This window comes from Balaenoptera borealis, assembly GCF_965194805.1.
Source record: "Balaenoptera borealis genome assembly, chromosome: 1".
Classification (NCBI taxonomy): Eukaryota; Metazoa; Chordata; class Mammalia; order Artiodactyla; family Balaenopteridae; genus Balaenoptera; species Balaenoptera borealis.
The window spans coordinates 127492513-127511992 of NC_138860.1; the positions used below are offsets into that span (position 1 = coordinate 127492513).

General features: G+C 41.3%; 1 protein-coding gene across 4 annotated transcripts in view; it reads right to left on the minus strand.

Moving 5' to 3' along the window:
- Positions 1-19280, minus strand: part of ST6GALNAC5 (ST6 N-acetylgalactosaminide alpha-2,6-sialyltransferase 5) — a 171564-nt gene extending 152284 nt beyond the window's left edge. For all 4 annotated transcript variants that reach the window (XR_014234509.1, XM_082355793.1, XM_082355792.1 and 1 more), the window contains exons 1-2: positions 16999-19280; positions 16006-16203 (exon numbers count right to left, since the gene is read on the minus strand). Coding sequence is in view for 3 of the 4 variants with exons in the window: in XM_082355793.1 (XP_082211919.1) it covers positions 16006-16203; positions 16999-17013 (213 nt within the window). In the remaining variant the exon portion in view is untranslated. The remainder of the gene's footprint in view (positions 1-16005; positions 16204-16998) is intronic.
- Between the last annotated feature and the right edge of the window lie 200 nt (positions 19281-19480).

The following is a 19480-nucleotide window of genomic DNA, read 5'->3' on the forward strand; positions in this document are numbered from 1 at the left end:
AGCAAATGCTGCTCTGCATTTAAAGGTGAACCAGAAACTAAAGATGTGTCTGCCACAAATGTGAAGTCCTTCTGCCCCTACTTATCATTTCTGTCATTCTTATGTTAAGTCTATTAGCCAGACTTGTTCAAATCTCTTCCTATTACATATAATTACAACAGGATTCTGTCCACCTAACGTTCAACAAAGATTTGTTGAGTTTCCACATGTATGAGGTACAGATTTAGGTTCTGGAAATACCAGAATGGATAAGTTCCTGGTCTCAAGAAGGTACAGCCTAGTCGAGGAGACAAGCATGCAGACAAATAATCGCAATACTTTGTGATTAGAGGCCTGCACAGGATACAGAGAATATTTTAGCACTTACAAAGATACAGTCATTGTCATATGTACTTCCTCCACAGTGATTTTCCTGTGGGTAGGAACTAGGTCCTTCCTCTTATTTCCTCCTCTGAGTCTAGCACATAGTAGGCACTCAGCCAATATGTGATTGACTAACTGATACACTGCTGGCATAAGACAATGCGGGGCTTACTCTGCATATAGGTCGTATCTGGGAAAACTTTAGGAAGGAGATGCTTGCACTGGATTTTACTGGATGGTTCGTCCCCTACCTGGTGGATAAAATGAGAGAGGGAGGAAGAGCAGGTAAGTGTGAAACAGCAAGCTGTGTTCCCAGGGTGTGTGCAGCCTGGGCTGCGGGCTGCTGTGGGAGGTGAGGTTGGAGAATTGGGCCATGCAGACCCTGTCGGGCCTTGTGAGCCTTCCTATGGAGTCTGAACTTGATCCTCCAGGCAGTGGGAAGCCATTGGAGGCATGCAAGGAACACAAGCAAATCTGTAAATGAGAAACACAGTAATGCAGTTCAGTCAGTGGAGAGGTCCCATATGTGCAATTAATTTCCAGAATATGCTTTCTTATTAAAAAATGGTTTAACTCTGCATTTCAGTCTGCCAGGGTATCCTCAGACTCTGTGAGGTTCCCAGGAACAATAAAGACCCTCCTTAGCTATTAAAAGAGAATATAATAAAGAAAGTTTCCTTTTCATTCTGAGCTACAACAACTATCAAGGTTAATTTTCCCTACCATGGGTAAAATGGTTTCTTATTTGCCTAAAGTAATTCTATCTCAGAGTAAGAGTCACATCTCAGAATTTAGGAGGAGTCAATGGTTACTTGCAGAATGGCAGTCCAGATACTTGGTGAACTTAGTCTCCCAACGGTGTTTCCTTCCCCACTGTGGAGAAGGTAATTCAGATAAATAAGTGGTCTAGTCATGACATTTTCTGCAAATAATTAAACACGACACTTCTTTTGGCTTGGTTTACTTTTTAAAGGCAAAATCCACTCTGATTTGCAAATTGTTCCAATTACATCAGTGTCATGCATTTTGTGCAGCCTTTAGAGTACCCGTTGCTAAGTCAGTGGTTGGTGGGAGCTCTTTTTAACTACCCAGAGGCATATTCTCAAATTCATTTCAGAATAATAAGATGTTTAAATATTTATCTCTTTCCAATAACTGGATAGGCCTAGGCTCTTCATTTTAATAAATTCTGTTCAAATAATGTTGAGTCACGGCTTAGAATATACTGGCACTGAATTTCCCTTATGGTAATGATATTCACATTAGAGACCCACATTTTAGCCCTAGCTCTGCCACTAACCCTCGACTTTGGGCAAATTGCATGACCACTCGTGAATTCCTTTTGATAATTTTGAAGTTTTCATTCTAGCTCTAAAATTTTGAGTATGTTTTAAGAGCTCTGATTAGTACAAGAAAGTAGAAATGAAATTGTTACAGAACTACAAATTGTGGCTGGAGAAACTGACATTTATGATGTGTAGCTATTCCTTGTCAGTAACTCCAAGCAGTCAGAAACAGTCTTATTTTAGAAGAAATATAAAATCTTTATATAGATACACTTATTTAGTCAACAAATATTTATTGAAGACCCATTGTATGCCAGGCTGGGAATTCAATGACAGAAAAAGAGAAAAAATCCCCAGTCTCCAAGAGTCAAGCTGAGAAAGCAGACAGTTTTAGACAAGAAATGACAATCAACCAGAATAAGTATTATCATGCGATGCTGGCTATGACGACAAAGCACACAGCTCAGATCTATCCTGGGTTACAAGTCCGGGAAGCCTTCCCTGCCGATATACTGTCTAAACTGAGACTATTCATGCCTGTGGCTTTTATTTGGGAAACCACATTGAATAGAGCATGCAATGAAAATATTTATTTGTCCCAGGCCCACACTAAGAGTTTAAGACTAAAAGAGCTCACAAAGACAAATCTGAGTACATCTCATAAATGTCCCCACCCCCAAGTTTTTATTGATCATTTGATCATAAATCTACTGACTCACAAGGGGATTCTTCTCTTGAATCACAAGGTATGGGTAATAATATTATTATTTAAGAAATAATCATTCCTTGTCTTTCTATATCTAAGATCCTTCACAGCTGATCAAAGGCTATTTAATAGGTGTATAGAAGGTTTCCAGAATGATTTACTGATTGATGATGGGTTTTAATGTTTCAGTCTTTTCTCATCTTTAATCTCTCTTTATCCCAATATTTGCAGGACAGGAATTATACTGAGCTGCTGTTTGACTTCAGAGGTATGGAAAGTCCCCTCTATAACAGATGTCATGTCTCCAGGATGGATCTGAATGCAAATATTCTGTCTTGTGGCCAACACAATTATGTTCAAATTCATCATACCTTGAGTTATGAGATTTGGTTTTGAAATGTACTCACCATATGTTACAGACACAAGTGAACAGGGTAAGAGGGTTCATTCCCTTCAAGCGTCCAGGAGATCCTATGCCATGCCAAAGGAGAATCATAAAGAGATTAAATATTTTGAATTTAAAATTAATTCATGCCAGCAGAGCTTCAAGATGGCAGAGGAATAAGACGTGGAGATCACCTTCCTCCCCACAGATACAGCAAATATACATCTACATGTGGAACAGCTACTACAGAACACCTACTGAATGCTGGCAGAAGACCTCAGGCTTCCCAAAAGGCAAGAAACTCCCCACGTACCTGGGTAGGGCAGAAGAAAGAAGAAAAAACAGAGACAAAAGAATAGGGATGGGACCTGCACCTGGGAGAGAGCTGTGAAGGAGGAAAAGCTTCCACACACTAGGAAGCCCCTTCACTGGCGGAGATGGGGGGTGGCAGTGGGGGGAAGTTTCGGAGCCACGGAGGAGAGCACAGCAACAGGGGTGCAGAGGGCAAAGCGGAGAGATTCCTGCACAGAGGATCAGTGGTGACCAGCACTCACCAGCCCGAGAGGCTTGTCTGCTCAACCGCCGGGGCGGGCGGGGGCTGGGAGCTGAGGCTTGAGCTTTGGAGGTCAGACCCCAGAGAGAGGACTGGGGTTGCCTGCGTGAACACAGCCTGAAGGGGGCTAGTGCGCCACAGCTAGCCGGGAGGGAGTCCAGGAAAAAGTCTGAACCTACCTAAGAGGCAAGAGACCATTGTTTCGGGGTGCATGAGGAGAGGGGATTCAGAGCACCGCCTAAACGAGCTCCAGAGATGGGCACGAGCTGCGGCTATCAGCATGGACCCCAGAGATGGGCATGAAATGCTAAGGCTGCTGCTGCCGCCACCAAGAAGCCTGTATGCGAGCACAGGTCACTCTCCACACCGCCCCTCCCGGGAGCCTGTGCAGCCCGCCACTGCCAGGGTCCCGTGATCCAGGGACAACTTCCCCATGAGAACACACATCGTGCCTCAGGCTGTTGCAATGACACACTGGCCTCTGCTGCCGCAGGCTCACCCCACATTCTGTACCCCTCCCTCCCCGTGGCCTGAGTGAGCCAGAACCCCCTAATCAGCTGCTACTTTAACCCCGTCCTGTATGGGTGGGGAGCAAACGCCCTCAGGCGACCTACATGCAGAGGCGGGGACAAATCCAAAGCTGAACCCCAGGAGCTGTGCAAACAAAGAAGAGAAAGGGAAATCTCTCCAAGTAGCCTCAGGAGCAGCAGATTAAATCTCCACAATCAAATTGATGTACCCTTCATCTGTGGAATTCCTGAATAGACAACGAATCATCCCAAAATTGAGGCGGTGGACTTTGGGAGCAACTGTAGACTTCGGGTTTGCTTTCTGCATCTAATTTGTTTTTGGTTTTATGTTTATCTTAGTTTAGTATTTAGAGCTTACTATCATTGGTAGATTTGTTTATTGATTTGGTTGCTCTCTTCCTTTTTTTTTCTCCTTTTGTGACTGTGTATGTGTATGCTTCTTTGTGTGATTTTGTCTGTATAGCTTTGCTTTTACCATTTGTCCTAGGGTTCTGTCTGTCTGGTTTTTTTTTTTTGTATAGTTTTTAGCACTTCTTATCATTGCTGGATTTGTTTTTGGTTCGGTTGCACTCTCATTCTTTTCTTTCTTTTCATTACTTTTTAATTATTTTTTTTTAATATTTTTTATTTTTAAATTTAATAACTTTATTTTATTTTATTTATTTTACTTTTATTATTTCTTTCTTTTTTATTTTCCCTTTTCTTCTGAGCCATGTGGCTGACAGAGTCTTGGTGCTCCAGCCAAGTGTCAGGCCTGAGCCTCTGAGGTGGGAGAGCCGAGTTCAGGACATTCGTTCACCAGAGACCGCCTGGCCTGATGTAATATCAAATGGCAAAAGCTCTCTCAGAGATCTCCATCTCAACGCTAAGACCCAGCTCCACTCAACAACCAGCAAGCTACAGTGCTGGACACCCTATGCCAAACAACTAGCAAGACAGGAACACAACCCGACCCATTAGCAGAGAGGCTGCCTAAAATCATAATAAGTTCACAGACACACCAAAACACACCACTTAATGCGGTCCTGCCTACCAGAAAGACAAGATCCAACCTCATCCACCAGAACACAGGCACCAGTCTCCTCCACCAGGAAGCCTACATAACCCACTGAACCAACCTTACCCACTGGGGGTAGACAACAAAAACAACGGGAACTACGAACCTGCAGGCTGCAGAAAGGAGACCCCAAACACAGTAAGTTAAGCAAAATGAGAAGACAAAGAAATACACAGCAAATGAAGTAGCAAGGTAAAAACCCACCAGACCAAACAAACGAAGAGGAAATAGGCAGTCTACCTGAAAAAGAATTCAGAATTAAGATAGTAAAGATGATCCAAAATCTTGGAAAGAGAATGGAGAAAATACAAGAAACATTTAACAAGGACCTAGAAGAACTAAAGAGCAAACAAACAATGATGAACAACACAATAAATGAAATTAAAAATTCTCTAGGAGGAATCAATAGCAGAATAACTGAGGCAGAAGAACGGATAAGTGACCTGGAAGATAAAATAGTGGAAATAACTACTGCAGAGCAGAATAAAGAAAAAATAATGAAAAGAATTGAGGACAGTCTCAGAGACCTCTGGGACAACATTAAACGCACCAACATTCGAATTATAGAGGTCCCAGAAGAAGAAGAGAAAAAGAAAGGGACTGAGAAATATTTAAAGAGATTATAGTTGAAAACTTCCCTAATATGGGAAAGGAAATAGTCAATCAACTCCAGGAAGTGCAGAGAGTCCCATATAGGATAAATCCAAGCAGAAACACACCAAGACACTTATTAATCAAACTATCAAAAATTAAGTACAAAGAAAAAATATTAAAAGCAGCAAGGGAAAAGCAACAAATAACATACAAGGGAATCCCCATAAGGTTAACAGCTGATCTTTCAGCAGAAACTCTGCAAGCCAGAAGGGAGTGGCAGGCCATATTTAAAGTGGTAAAAGAGAAAAACCTACAACCAAGATTACTCTACCCAGCAAGGATCTCATTCAGATTCGACGGAGAAATTAAAACTTTACAGACAAGCAAAAGCTAAGAGAATTCAGCACCACCAAACCAGCTTTACAACAAATCCTAAAGAAACTTCTCTAGGAATGAAACGCAAGAGAAGGAAAAGACCTACAATAACAAGCCCAAAACAATTAAGAAAATGGTAATAGGAACACACATATAGATAACTACCTTAAATGTAAATGGATTAAATGCTACAACCAAAAGACATAGACTGGCTGAATGGATACAAAAACAAGTCCCGTATATATGTTGTCTACAAGAGACCCACTTCAGACCTAGGGACACATACAGACTGAAAGTGAGGGGATGGAAAAAGATATTCCATGCAAATGGAAATCAAAAGAAAGCTGGAGTAGCAATTCTCATATCAGACAAAATAGACGTTAAAATATAGACTACTACAAGAGACAAAGAAGGACACCACATAATGATAAAGGGCTCAATCCAAGAAGAAGATATAACAATTGTAAATATTTATGTACCCAACATAGGAGCACCTAAATACATAAGGCAAATGCTAACGGCCACAATCATAGTAGGGGACTTTAACACCCCAATTTCACCAATGGACAGATCATCCAAAATGAAAATAAATAAGGAAACACAAGCTTTAAATGACACGTGAAACAAGATGGACTTAATTGAAAATTAAAGGACATTCCATCCAAAAACAACAGAATACAATTTCTTCTCAAGTGCTCATGGAACATTCTCCAGGATACATAATATCTTGGGTCACAAATCAAGCCTTGGTAAATTTAAGAAAACTGAAATTGTATCAAGTATCTTTTCTGACCACAATGCTATGAGACTAGATATCAATTACAGGAAAAAATCTGTAAAAAATACAAACACATGGAGGCTAAGCAATACACTACTAAATAACCAACAGATCACTGAAGAAATTAAAGAGAAAATTTAAAAATACCTATAAGCAAATGACAATGAAAACATGATGGTCCAAAACCTATGGGATGCAGCAAAAGCAATTCTAAGAGGGAAGTTTATAGCAATACAATCCTACCTCAAGAAACAAGAAACATCTCAAATAAACAACCTAACCTTACACCTAAAGCAATTAGAGAAGGAAGAACAAAAAAAACCCCAAAGTCAGGAGAAGGAAAGAAATCATAAAGATCAGATCAGAAATAAATAAAACTAAAAGCTGGTTCTTTGAGAAGATAAACCAAATTGATAAACCATTAGCCAGACTCATCAAGAAAATAAGGAAGAAGATTCAAATCAATAGAATTAGAAATGAAAAAGGAGAAGTAACAACTGACAGTGCAGAAATACAAAGGATCATGAGAGATTACTACAAGCAACTATATGCCAATAAAATGGACAACCTGGAAGAAATGGACAAATTCTTAGAAAAGCACAACCTCCCAAGACTGAACCAGGAAGAAATAGAAAATATAAACAGACCAATCACAAGCACTGAAATTGAAACTGTGATTAAAAATCTTCCAACAAACAAAAGCCCAGGACCAGGTGGCTTCACAGGTGAATTCTATCAAACATTTAGAGAAGAGCTAACACCTATCCTTCTCAAACTCTTCCAAAATATAGCAGAGAGAAGAACACTCCCAAACTCATTCTATGAGGTCACCATCACCCTGATACCAGAACCAGACAAAGATGTCATGCAAAAAAGGGAAAACTACAGACCAATATCACTGATGAATATAGATGCCAAAATCCTCAACAAAATACTAGCAAACAGAATCCAACAGCACATTAAAAGGATCATACACTATGATCAAGTGGGGTTTATCCCAGGAATGCAAGATTCTTCAATAAATGCAAATCAATCAATGTGATACACCATATTAACAAATTGAAGGAGAAAAACCATATGATCATCTCAATAGATGCAGAAAAAGCTTTTGACAAAATTCAACACCCATTTATGATAAAAACTCTCCAGAAACTAGGCATAGAGGGAACTTACCTCAACATAATAAAGGCTATATATGACAAACCCACAGCCAACATCGTTTTCAATGGTGAAAAACTGAAACCATTTCCACTAAGATCCAGAAGAAGACAACGTTGCCCACTCTCACCACTATTATTCAACACAGTTTTGGAAGTTTTAGCCACAGCAATCAGACACAGCAAAGAAATAAAAGGAATCCAAATCAGAAAAGAAGAAGTAAAGCTGCCACTGTTTGCAGATGACATGATACTATTCATAGAGAATCCCAAAGATACTACCAGAAAACTACTAGAGCTAATCAATGAATCTGGTAAAGGAGCAGGTTATAAAATTAATGCACAGAAATCTCCTGCATTCGTATACTCAAATGATGAAAAATCTGAAACAGAAATTAAGGAAACACTCCTATTTACCATTGCAACAAAAGGAATAAAATACCTAGGAATAAACCTACCTAGGGAGACAAAAGACCTGTATGCAGAAAATTATAAGACACTGATGAAAGAAATTAATGATGATACCTACAGATGGAGAGATATACCATGTTCTTGGATTGGAAGAATCAACATTGTGAAAATGACTATACTACCCAAAGCAATCTACAGATTCAATGCAATCCCTATCAAACTACCAATGGCATTTTTCACAGAACTAGAACAAAAAATTTCACAATTTGTATGCAAGCACATAGCCGAAGCAATCTTGAGAAAGAAAAACGGAGCTAGAGGAATCAGGTTCCCGGACTTCAGACTAGACTACAAAGCTACAGTAATCAAGACAGTATGGTACTGGCACAAAAACAGAAATATAGATTAATGGAACAGAATAGAAAGCCCAGAGATAAACCCACACATATGTGGTCACCTTATCTTTGATAAAGGAGGCAAGAATATACAATGGAGAAAAGACAGCCTCTTCAATAAGTGGTGCTGGGAAAACTGGACAGCTACATATAAAAGAACAAAATCAGAACACTCCCTAACACCATACACAAAAATAAACTCAAAACGGATTGAAGACCTAAATGTAAGGCCAGACACTGGAAAACTCTTAGAGGAAAACATAGGCAGAACACTCTGTGACATACAGCACAGCAAGATCCTTTTTGACCCACCTCCTAGAGAAATGGAAATAAAAACAAAAATAAACAAATGGGACCTAATGAAACTTAAAAAGCTTTTGCACAGCAAAGGAAACCATAAACAAGATGAAAAGACAACCCTCAGAAGGGGAGAAAATATTTGCAAATGAAGCAACTGACAAAGGATTAATCTCCAAAATATACAGGCAGCTTATACAGCTCAATATCAAACAAACAAACCCAATCCAAAAATGGGCAGAAGACCTAAATAGACATTTCTCCAAAGAAGATATACAGATTGCCAAGAAACACATGAAAGGATGCTCAACATCACTAATCATTAGAGAAATGCAAATCAAAACTACAATGAGGTATCACCTCACACCAGTCAGAATGGCCATCATCAAAAATCTACAAACAATAAATGCTGGAGAGGGTGTGGAGAAAAGGGAACCCTCTGTACTGTTGGTGGGAATGTAAATTGATACAGCCACTATGGAGAACAGTATGGAGGTTCCTTAAAAAACTAAAAATAAAACTACCATACGAGTAAAACCATAATTCAAAAAGAGTCATGTATCACAATGTTCACTGCAGTTCTATTTACAATAACCAGAACATGGAAGCAACCTAAGTGTCCATCGACAGATGAATGGATAAAGAAGATGTGGCACATATATACAATGGAATATTACTCAGCCATAAAAAGAAATGAACTTGAGTTATTTATAGTGAGGTGGATGGACCTAGAGACTGTCATACAGAGTGAAGTAAGTCAGAAAGAGAAAAACAAATACTGTATGCTAACACATATATATGGAATCTAAAAAAAAAAAAGGTTCTGAAGAACGTAGGGGCAGGACAGGAATAAAGACGCAGATGTAGAGAATGAACTTGAGGACATGGCAAAGGGTAAGGGGAAGCTGGGACGAAGTGAGAGAGTGGCATGGACATATATAAACTACCAAATGTAAAACAGATAGCTAGTGGGAAGCAGCCGCATAGCACAGGGAGATCAGCTTATTGCTTTGTGACCACCTAGAGGAGTGGGATAGGGAGGGTGGGAGGGAGACGCAAGAGGGAGGAGATATGGGGATATATGTTTATGTATAGCTGATTCAGTTTGTCATACAGCAGAAACTAACACACATTGTAAAGCAATTATACTCCAATAAAGATGTTTAAAATGAAAAGAAGAAAGCACAATATCCCAGCAATTACAGGTTTTCCTTTAGGACACATATTTTATGTTAGGACACATCCTCTGTAAACAGTCAAACAACATCACCCTGCTAATGAGTAGAAAACAGATCAAATCATCCTAATCTGTTCTTGGCAAAGTCAGTCTAACTGCAGACAGAACTTTCCACTGTGACTATACACACGTTTGTCACTGAATCTGACTTTTCCAAAACATCTCTAAGTGGGAATGCTTGGGCTTGACATTAATAGCTCTTTGACTTGAAATAGCTCTTTTTCTAATAACTCCTTTTCACAACCAATGAGAGAAAGAAAGCCAGAAAACCTTTTACTCTCACAAGGGTGATATGAGGAGTGAAATAAAATGGTTCCAAAAATAAAATTAAATAAATAAATAAATAATAAATAAATAAAATCCACTTTGAAGTTGATTTAATATTTAAGTTGTTTACTAATTATTCACTGACAGTCATTCATGTAATATGTATATAGAAACATACACACATATATTTAAAAGGGCTAATGAATAATAGAATTTTAGTTTGAAAGTTTTATAGCTTCTAAGGTAACAACAGTATCTAACTTACTTTATAGATGAGAAAGATCACAGAAATTGCTCCTTTTTAGTGTCCGTGCCTTGATGTACTGTTTCTCGGTTTCATATTATTATTCAGCATTTGCTTTATTATTTAACCTTTCTTGCTTCTTTGTCTTTTCTTTCCAATTAGATCAAAGGTTCTTTGAGGGCAGGGGCTGTGTTCTTCTTCCAGGATACCCTGGAATTTTGCAACTATTAGGCCTTCAATGAATATTTACTAAGGGTTATGACTAGTTCAAAAACCCAGAAACAAATTAGCTACAGAACTACACACTATGATGATTAAAAACGTTTCAAATGATGACTCTCAAACTTTAACGTGCACAAGAACCATAAGGGAAGCCTATTAAAATGGTAGATTCCCAAATCTTATTCCCAAAGACTCTTATGTTTCAAATCATTTCCTATTATCATTATTAAGAGGTGGAGGAGGAGGAAATCAAATTTAGGAAAGATGAGACATATCTGGGCCTGGGACTGCACCGATGTGTCTTGCAGAGAAAGGACTTGACATAAGGAAAGGCAGCTCTGTCCTTCTCCAGGGATACCCCACCCGCAATACGCCCTGCGTTCTTCTTTCCTTCCATAAATACTTATTGTGTGCCCACCAATGGCCAAGTATTAGGGCCTGGATTTAAACTGGTCAACAAGATGTATCAGATGCTTTGATATCAGAGCACTTAGATTCTACTTGGGGGGACGGCAGAAAAGAGACAAGTAAACTTTAAGATTATTTCAGATATTGTTAAGTACTATAAGGAAAATAAAACAGGCTGGTATGATAGAGAATGACTCGTGAGAAGGGGGCTATTTAAAGAGTGTGGTACACAAGAAGATGATATGTGATCTGAGGACTAAATGACCATAAGGAATCAACCATGCAAAAGATCTTGAGTGAGAGCTTTCCGGGGAGATGAAACAGCAAGTGCAAAGGTCCTGAGGCAGAATGAGTGTCCAAGGATCAGCAGGGAGGCCAGAATGCCTGAAACTTGAGAGGGAGCCAGGTCAGACCATCTGCTAGGTACAATCTGAGCTTTGGCATAGAAGTATCTTGGGATTACTCCTGTGGGAAGGTGGAGAAATACTTCTGGTTTCAGAATTAAGGAAGGTTAACTATTCAGTAAATGTTAAAATAGTTTAACTTCTCCAGTAGAAACACCCACATTATTGGAACTCTTCTCCCATAAAAAACAGTTCATTTCATGATCCCATTTGGTTGATGCTTTGTGATAACACAGTTTTGTCATCATTGGCAGATTACATTTTGTAATACTTGAGCACTGAAAATAAGCTCACTTTAAATTTCTTTGAGATCCAAATTATTTATCATTCATTGGATGCCTCAAATATTATACAACAGGGTCTAATAAATGGTGTAAACTTGTATTTGAGAATGTATATACCTCTCTAAAGGAAGAATTCTTACGCCATAATTTCAACGTAAGTTATATGGCATATACCTTTTTTTCCGGTTTTGAATTACTTTTCAACTCTTGCATTGACTTGTCTTATCATTCCAACTGGACATCTACCAATTAATAGTGATAGTACTATTACCTCTAAGCAGTTTGGTTTTGTCTGAATAACTGAGTGCTTAAGGAAAGAAAGAACCAAGGGCAAGCATGTCACCGGTACGTGTAAAATCCATTCTTGGGAACTACTACCGAAGCGAGGAGATAGCAGCTCAGCTTCAGGCCCCATGATCACTGCTCTTTCATAAGCCACCTAAGAAGAGGGCAACCCAGGTGACAAGTGGGCCTTCTGTGATAAGGGCTCCGGTCCACTGGAAATGGGAATCGGCTCACAGTTTCATTTCACAGGGTCCACCAGATGGCAAATGACTTTATCTACCCGGACCCAACCCAGACTGAACACATAATGTGCTTCATGCCCCCTTCCACTCTGCTGGGAGACTTGGAGCTTTCCTCTGAGGGTTGCTTGATTTAGTGAGAGAGAGAGAGAGTGTGTGTGTGTGTGTGTGTGTGTGTGTGTGTGTGCGTGTGTGTTTTAGTTTGATTATACATTATGCTGCAGTTCTAAAGGCAGAAGTTTCTCCAAGCCATGAAGATTGACTTCTTTGCTTAGATCTGGAAGATCTGATTAGAAATCAATGCCTTCCAAAATCGGGGACCAGGAAATGGCAGGATGCAGATACAGTAGCTGCAGTGACAGACATGTAACAAGATGGAAATGAGCTGGTGGAACATGTGTGGGAAAAGGTCAGGGGAAGGGTTGGGAATGAAGAGAAAAAAATCTATCTAAGAGAAAATGAAATGGTTTCATTATCACAAGAAACTCCAAGTAGCCTTCACTTACTTAGTCATACTGGAATTACAATTTCCGCTAGCATCGTTTGTGAAAGAGGAAGTAGGGAATACGACCATGGAAAGTGATATTTTAAGCTTCAACACATATTGCTCATCGCTGGCTTGACTTGCAGCATGTCTTTCAACAAAAGCACATAGTGATTTAATCTCAACAGTAATTCAGTCTGCAGCATATGGGACAAGACTATTATTGCAGACAGGCGGTAATTTGTGAAATTCAGGTGCTGGGGATCAGGACCACCTGTTGAATTTAATCTTGGAGTTATAATGTTAATGCCATCATGTAACTGAACAAAAACACTACATATTTATCAGACTTTGGGACCTCTAGCCATGGAGATGTGAACGTTTTCCTAAATGGTATCTGTAACTCTCTCCAGATTCAGTAAATCAATGGCCAATTGAAAGTCTGTTGGAATTCTGATTCAATATGCAGCAGCATATGGCTTGGTGGTCATCATATTCAACATATCCTATAATTTTTCTAAAGCTTGATGTCAGAGTGGGGCAAAAAAGCAATCAGAGTATCATCTGGCAACATAAGAAGAATAGAAAAGCTTTCATTTATCATCCCCTGTGTTAACTGAAATAAAACATCCTAGTAACAGTCTAACAAATGATTTCTCCCTCTGCTTAAGCGAGACTATAGGAAGATCCCAAGTAAACCTAAACAGCAATTTTGGGAGAAGACATAAACATTTTACACGTGCACCTTCAGACAGCCATTGGAAATGAAACTGCCGAACTTCCGGCCGGTTAGATAGTTAGCAGTAAAGTGACTACATTCTGAACAGAAGTTTACATTTCCTTCAGTGGGACAATTGGAATAATGCCTAAAGAGAAGGCGTAGATTTTAATATTTGCATTTGTTCCTTTGCTTGAGGTAGGGTAAACTTTGTTGAACCCTTTGGGTATATAATTTTGTGAGAGGTTGGTTTTCTATGAAAGAATTTCATTGGTATTATCTGCTAAGACCTTCCTGGTCACATTTTTAATCCTCTGCTAAGAATTCCAAGGTCTTCCGCACATACGTATCATTCACATAACACTTCATAGTTTACAAAACCCTTCACTACAGATTATCTCAATTTCTCATACAGAGTTCCCACATTCCTTCTCCAACAGGGCTGTTCTTCATTTTAATGAAATAAGGCTCTGATACATTGAAAATGGAATCCAACATATTTGTGTGAATAAACACTGTTTTGAAGAAGAACATGAGGGCATCATATTTTGCCTTAGGCTATCAATATTCTTAGCTGGTGTCTGTCCAGCAGGAGAGCACAGGAAGGAAAGTATTAGCAATATCTTCCTAAAGGCAGATCAAAGCTTACAGCAAATTTACCTTTTGACACCCCTATTAACCAAAGCTTCACAAGTGCTAGATAGCCATTTCCACGAAACAATAGCCATGAAAATCCACCATGTTCAATATATTCATTATAAACACATAAACACCACATCCCTCCACAGTCAGAAGAAGTCAATGCACAAACTTTTCTAGAACTCCAGCCCTTATGGGTTGCTTGCACATGCAGATACAAAGTATGTAATCAATCAACAACTTAAAGAGAAAACAGAAGCTTGTGAAAACAGAAATTGTGAAAGTGATGGCCCTCTCTACTTTTGATTTAAGATCTACCACCAGCACTCTCCCCAGTAAATCACTTCCTAATGAAATCTCTCCCTCTTTTCTGCTTCCCTGAATTATTCCCAGTGCAAGTTCCACTTTTTCAAAGAAACTTTCCTTGATCCTACCGGGGCAGAGATCTTTCTCATCTCTGTACTCCAACAGTAGTAACTGTTTATATCCAGTATTTCCTATACATTTATATCTACTGTCTATCTCTCTGTCTCTCTGTCATCTATCCATCCATCCACATTTCACGGTATGTTGTTTGTTTTCCCACAGGCATTCAAAGATCCCTAAAGGCTGCGTCCTGCCTTAAATTCTTTTGTATCCTCCAAAATCCTTAGCATTATCCATTGCACAAGTGAGTAGAAGTATTTTGATTGCCACTTAAAAAAAGTTTGACTTTTTCATGCACGGTTAGAACCATCTTTTCACACAAAAGGAGCACCTGCTAAATATTACTTTGGTTCACAGCCATACAGCCTAGTAATACAAAAAGCAAAATAGCTGGGTGGTTTCAAGAAATCCTCTAGCTTTATAGGGCATATACAGAATGGAACTGTGTTTTAATAAAAATATATTAGCAGCTTCAAATAATGGGGGATACATTTAAAGTGCATTAAAATATCTTTTCAGAACCAGGAAACTTGATTAGGATTCTCCCAGAGGCTTCACACACTGAAACGAGAGATTTATTATTCCAGGGAAAGAAGGCTCAATTTCTTAAAAATTCACCTTATTAATTATTAGCCAAGCCATGCAGCGGCTTCCCGGAAGGCAGAGGAAAATAGGCCCTCAACGATGAGTTTCAAGCCAATGGAAGCTGAGTTTGTGCCTCAAGCCTTCCGCGCTTGCCTGGGCACCGCTCCCCAGGGCTGTAGTAATTTAGCCCAGAGCATCCGAAGCAGAGATCAGATAGGAGTCTGCGAGCCTGAGCTGCGGCCGCGGACTGGCTGCTACTCAGCCTCCGGTTCCCTGTCGGAGGTAAGCTCGGGCTGGTACCCGCGCCATTCCCGGGTCTCCTCCCACTAGGGCGCGACTTGGCTGCCAAACCCGAGGCTTCAGGAACCCTGCACCCAGGGATAGCTGCAATTCTGGGGATGAGGCGGTTCTAATTCCAGGGACAGTTCCTGTTAGGAAATTAGGCTTTGGGGTGCACCCATCTCATCCCTATTCCCTGAAAAACTTTGCTTCCTCCTCCAAATAGAAATTCACACCAAGTAGGAACTATCCTGTCCCACCCCAGCGGGTCCACTCGCACTTCCAGCCTCTGAATGGCACCTACTCACGGCGCCTCCCAACCCCGGGGAAGGGGGCAAGCTCAGGTGTGCGGGATCCCCAGGCTGGGTGGCGGGAAGGCTGGCGAGCAAGCTGTCACCTTGTGGTCCGCCACGCCAAGGTATCCGTCCAGTGGCCGCGGTCCCGCGGGGGCCTCGGGGTGCGGCGGGGGGCTGCCGGTCGCCGCTGCCTGCTGCTGCTGCGGGGGCCGCTCCTTCTGGCCGCCTAGGCTGCTGTACACGAGCAACAAGCTGGTGCACATGGTGGTGAGCGCTAAACACACTGCCAGACCATGGCGCTGCGGGAGAGCGGGAGAGAGAGCACAGGAGAGTCGCTGAGCGCCGACCCGGGAGAAGCGCGCCCGGCGGGGACTCCGGCGCGACGGTCAGCCGGGCGGGGGCAGCGGGGGTAGCCCGGGTCCCACCTTCGCAGCACGCAGCCCGGCAGAGGAGGCACCGTCTCCCCGCGTACGGCAGGGGATGCTCCCCGCGCGTCGCTGCTCTGGGCCGCCGCCGCCTCCCACATCCCTCGGCAGAGGACAGGTGGTGCGTGGCGCCCGGCTACGTGAAGAAGAGCGCGCCGGCGGCGAGGGCAGGGGTGGGCTCACACTTTGGGAGGGGGCCCTCTGCCCCAGCTCGGCTTTGGAATGTCTAGCTTCTCCCTTCTGGACCCGTAGGGCTCTACCTTAGCGATCCTCGCAAGTTTGAAATCCGACAAGGAAACCAAGAAAGTCTGCAAAGGTCCCCCCTTCCCGCCCCTCTTAGTTTTTTGCCAGGCTGTTTCGTTAGGGCACCCCCATCCCCGAGCAAGGCGCCCACCACTCCAAGGCTTCTCTAGCTCTCCGCTGGCCGCTCGGAACTCCCGCCGGAGATCCAGGAGCCCAGCAACCCGAGTTCCCATTCGGGCTCTGGGATTCTGAGCCAGGCTGAAGCGAGGAATCGGGAGTGGACGCGGAGCAGGTGGAAAGTTGTTCCTTTGGAACGGGCGACCTCGCAGCGCAGGGTCAGGCACCCTGGAGCTCTCCCGTGCGCCCCGGGGACGCTGCGCCCGGGGGTCCCGCCTCTGCCCAGAGGAGTTATAACAAATGACTCACCACCAGGGTCTTCATTTTGGGCACCTCTTTTGTGCGGAATCCTCAGGCACACGCGTCCGGGGCTACTTTTTCTTGGAGGGTTTCCATCGTGGGTGATGGGGCGGAAGCGGCTCTGATTTTCGCCGGGCCTCCTGCCGCAGCTGAGTGAGCAGGAAAGCCGCGGGACCCAGGAAGAGCCGCTGTTGCAGAGATTAGAGACAGAATTGAAGCTGAACCGGACCCTCGTAGTCTCTCAGCGATCTACACAACTGCCGCCTGCCGGGTCCTAAAGCCCTCTGCATTCCCCCCTTCCCGCCCCCAAATAATAATCTTTTCAGCCGAGTAGAATTTCTGGGGCGAGAGAGTTAACCGTGCCCGTATACCCACCTCTTGGTCCGAGGGCTTATTTATCTTTTATGAAGTCATAAAGTAAAAGGGAAGGAGAACCCTATTGGATTCTGAACATGATAGCCATTTGAAAATTTGCAAACTACGATTTCTGTTCTGTGATTTTGATAAAAACAAGTCAACAGCCCAAATGTCAATAGCTCTATTTATAGCATTTGCGTTTATGTTCATAGCGTGGAGGAATCTGTCACGAAATAATTTTTTCAAAGAAATTATTGTTTCAGTTTTCCAATTGTAAGCTTTCTGATATTCTCTTCCCCTTAATTTTACCTTTTAAATCGAGTTATTCTCATGCAATCTTTATATCCTCATTTTCATCGAAATTATTTCATTCATTACTTGTTTTAAATATTATAGTTTATTTTTCTATCAAAACCTTGAGGTTCCTAGTGTTCATCTAAATGATATAAAAGTGTTAAGAACATTCAGCACATGATATCCACAGGATTAACTGGACCTGCAGATTCTGCCTAATTTAAATGAAAGATTTCTGGCTGCTAGAGCTAAAACTGCTTACTGCTTATTTTGTAAGAATCCTAAGGCCTTTGGTGCTCTCCTGTGTTGGTCTACTGCACTGACAGTACATAATTTCACATTCAGAACTTCAATTAAAATTTTTAAAAAATCATTTGTTTTTTTCTTGGGAAATTCACATCCATAGCTTGTTTTAAGGATACTCTCCCTCCTCCCGCCCCGCGTTGAATTACAAATGGCATTTGTTAAATGTCTAATTTAGTTAAAAACATATTTCTTGTGAAATTGCTCAGCCAGCGAAAATAGTTGTCTTAATGGATTACTTAACACCTCACCTGTAGCAGCGTAATGTTAAAAATTACATTAAGATGGAAATGATCAGCAGGCCAACTGAACCATAGGCACAATAAGAGCTTTCTCAAGGCCGAAAAAAGGCATTACAATCCTTTTTTAATCTTCACTAATCCATTGCTGGACTGATGATAAAACAGGAACTATTTTTAACTTATGAGGCATCCTTCTATACCCAGTATTAAGAAAGTTAAAATTAATGGGTGCAACAATGACTATCAATGCAATGCATTTGGGGGAAAGTGAGAAACATATGGGATTCAGCCTTTCAAGGAAAAACAAAAAAATCCAAACACTGTCCAACATTGCCAGCCTTGAAGCTATTTATTCAATTTGTGCTTTAGGCATGAATAGTACCAGTTAGGGCAGAAAAAGCAGCAGCCAGAAGAGAATCTTATTGGGTCTTGGCAATTCTTTATTGGATGGTTGCACTTGACACTCAAATTAGGGAAACAAAGGACCAACTTGATGAATCATTGCAAGCAGGTTATCTGTGTTTCTCCAGGGCTCCTTTTGAGATGCTACTAATGGTAGCTTCTGCAGTTTTCAGAATCATTCCCCTTCTATCTAGTAAGTTGCCCAGTGACCAATAAAACACTTCTAATATGTTTTGCCATGCCAAACAGAGCCATCATATTTATGATTTAAACTCATGGCAGCATGTTGGACATCTGTTACACAGTATGTCTGACCAAATTCATTAAGCTTATGCTTTTTTTTTTACCTCCTGGGATAGCAGTTAGTGAGTAGCTAGATCTACTTATGAAATGACCAGGGTAAATTTGAAAAATGTAATTCTGAAGTTGATTTGAATAATGTCAAGGTCTCTGGCCTTCAAATATTTGATTAGATTGATGCAATGGTTTTAGGCACTCTGGCCTGAGAGCCAAATGAACAAGGGGGAGTGGAGAAGGGCAGGTAAAACAAGTGACAAGTTAAAATCCTTGTGCTGTTTAATTCAGTGATCATTTAATGATCACCTGCTATCGGGTGGTTTTATATTAGGGAATGCAGAGAGGAATAAGGCACAGATCTTCTCATCTAAGAGCTCACAACCTAGGGGGTGTGTGTGTCTGTATGTGTGTGTGTGTGTGTGTGTGTGAGACAAGTCTTCAAGTTGGCAATAAAAGACTGAGTACTAGAGATTCAACATATATTTGTCAAGTGCCTACCATGTTAAGCACCTCCTCTGGTGAGCACCTGCTACATGACAGGCATTGGGATACCTGGATAAATAGATCACATGCTGCCCTGAAGGAACTCACAGCCT